The sequence below is a fragment of the Penaeus monodon genome, chromosome 27, assembly GCF_015228065.2.
Source record: "Penaeus monodon isolate SGIC_2016 chromosome 27, NSTDA_Pmon_1, whole genome shotgun sequence".
NCBI lineage: Eukaryota > Metazoa > Arthropoda > Malacostraca > Decapoda > Penaeidae > Penaeus > Penaeus monodon.
Window position 1 is genome coordinate 19,209,130 of NC_051412.1, and position 643 is coordinate 19,209,772.

Genomic DNA, 643 nt, shown 5'->3' on the forward strand with positions numbered 1-643 from the left:
CTATCACTCTGCATTAGCAACAGATGAAGCTCTTGCAAAGACTTTAGAGACTGAAAATGGATTCGGAATTTGACGAGTAAATCCACGTTTTCCTCTCCCCAGATGCGCTGTGCGGCCTCCTGCGTTGCGGACGACGTGAAGTGTGTCTGCTGCAAGACCGGTTCACGGCCGTCTGCGTCAACAAGGCGGAAGTGACCAGGAACGGGTGAGTTTGCTGTGGCGATTCTAGATGTGGTAGAAGTTGTGGTGGTGAGGATTGTTGTGAAAATTGTTGTGGTGAAGATTGTGTGGTGAAAATTTGTTGTGAAAATTGTTGTGGTGAAGACTGTGGTGAAAATTTTATGTAAAAATTGTTGTGGTGAAGACTGATGTGAGGATTGTTGTGGTGAAGAATGTGAAAATTGTTGTGGTGAACATTGTTGTTTTAAACACTGTTGTGGTGAAAATTGCTGTGGTTCTTGATGTGGTGAAAATTACTGTGTAGAGTTTGCCGTGGTGATTCTTGAAGTGGTGAAAATTGTTGTGAAATTTGTTGAAGTGATAATTGCTGTGAATCTTGCGCTGGTGAAATTTGCTGTGATGAGTTTTGTTGTGGTGAGAATTGCTGTGAACATTGTTGTGGTGAAAACTGCATTGATGGTTC

The 643-nt window shown here is 42.6% G+C and overlaps 1 protein-coding gene across 1 annotated transcript in view; it reads left to right on the forward strand.

Moving 5' to 3' along the window:
* The window catches only part of LOC119590656 (proteoglycan Cow-like), a gene marked incomplete in the record, with an annotated part of 201,110 nt that overhangs the window by 105,666 nt on the left and 94,801 nt on the right, over window positions 1-643 (forward strand). Inside the window, 1 exon segment of the mRNA XM_037939332.1 lies at window positions 103-205. Within this exon segment, the coding sequence (XP_037795260.1) occupies window positions 103-205 (103 nt within the window).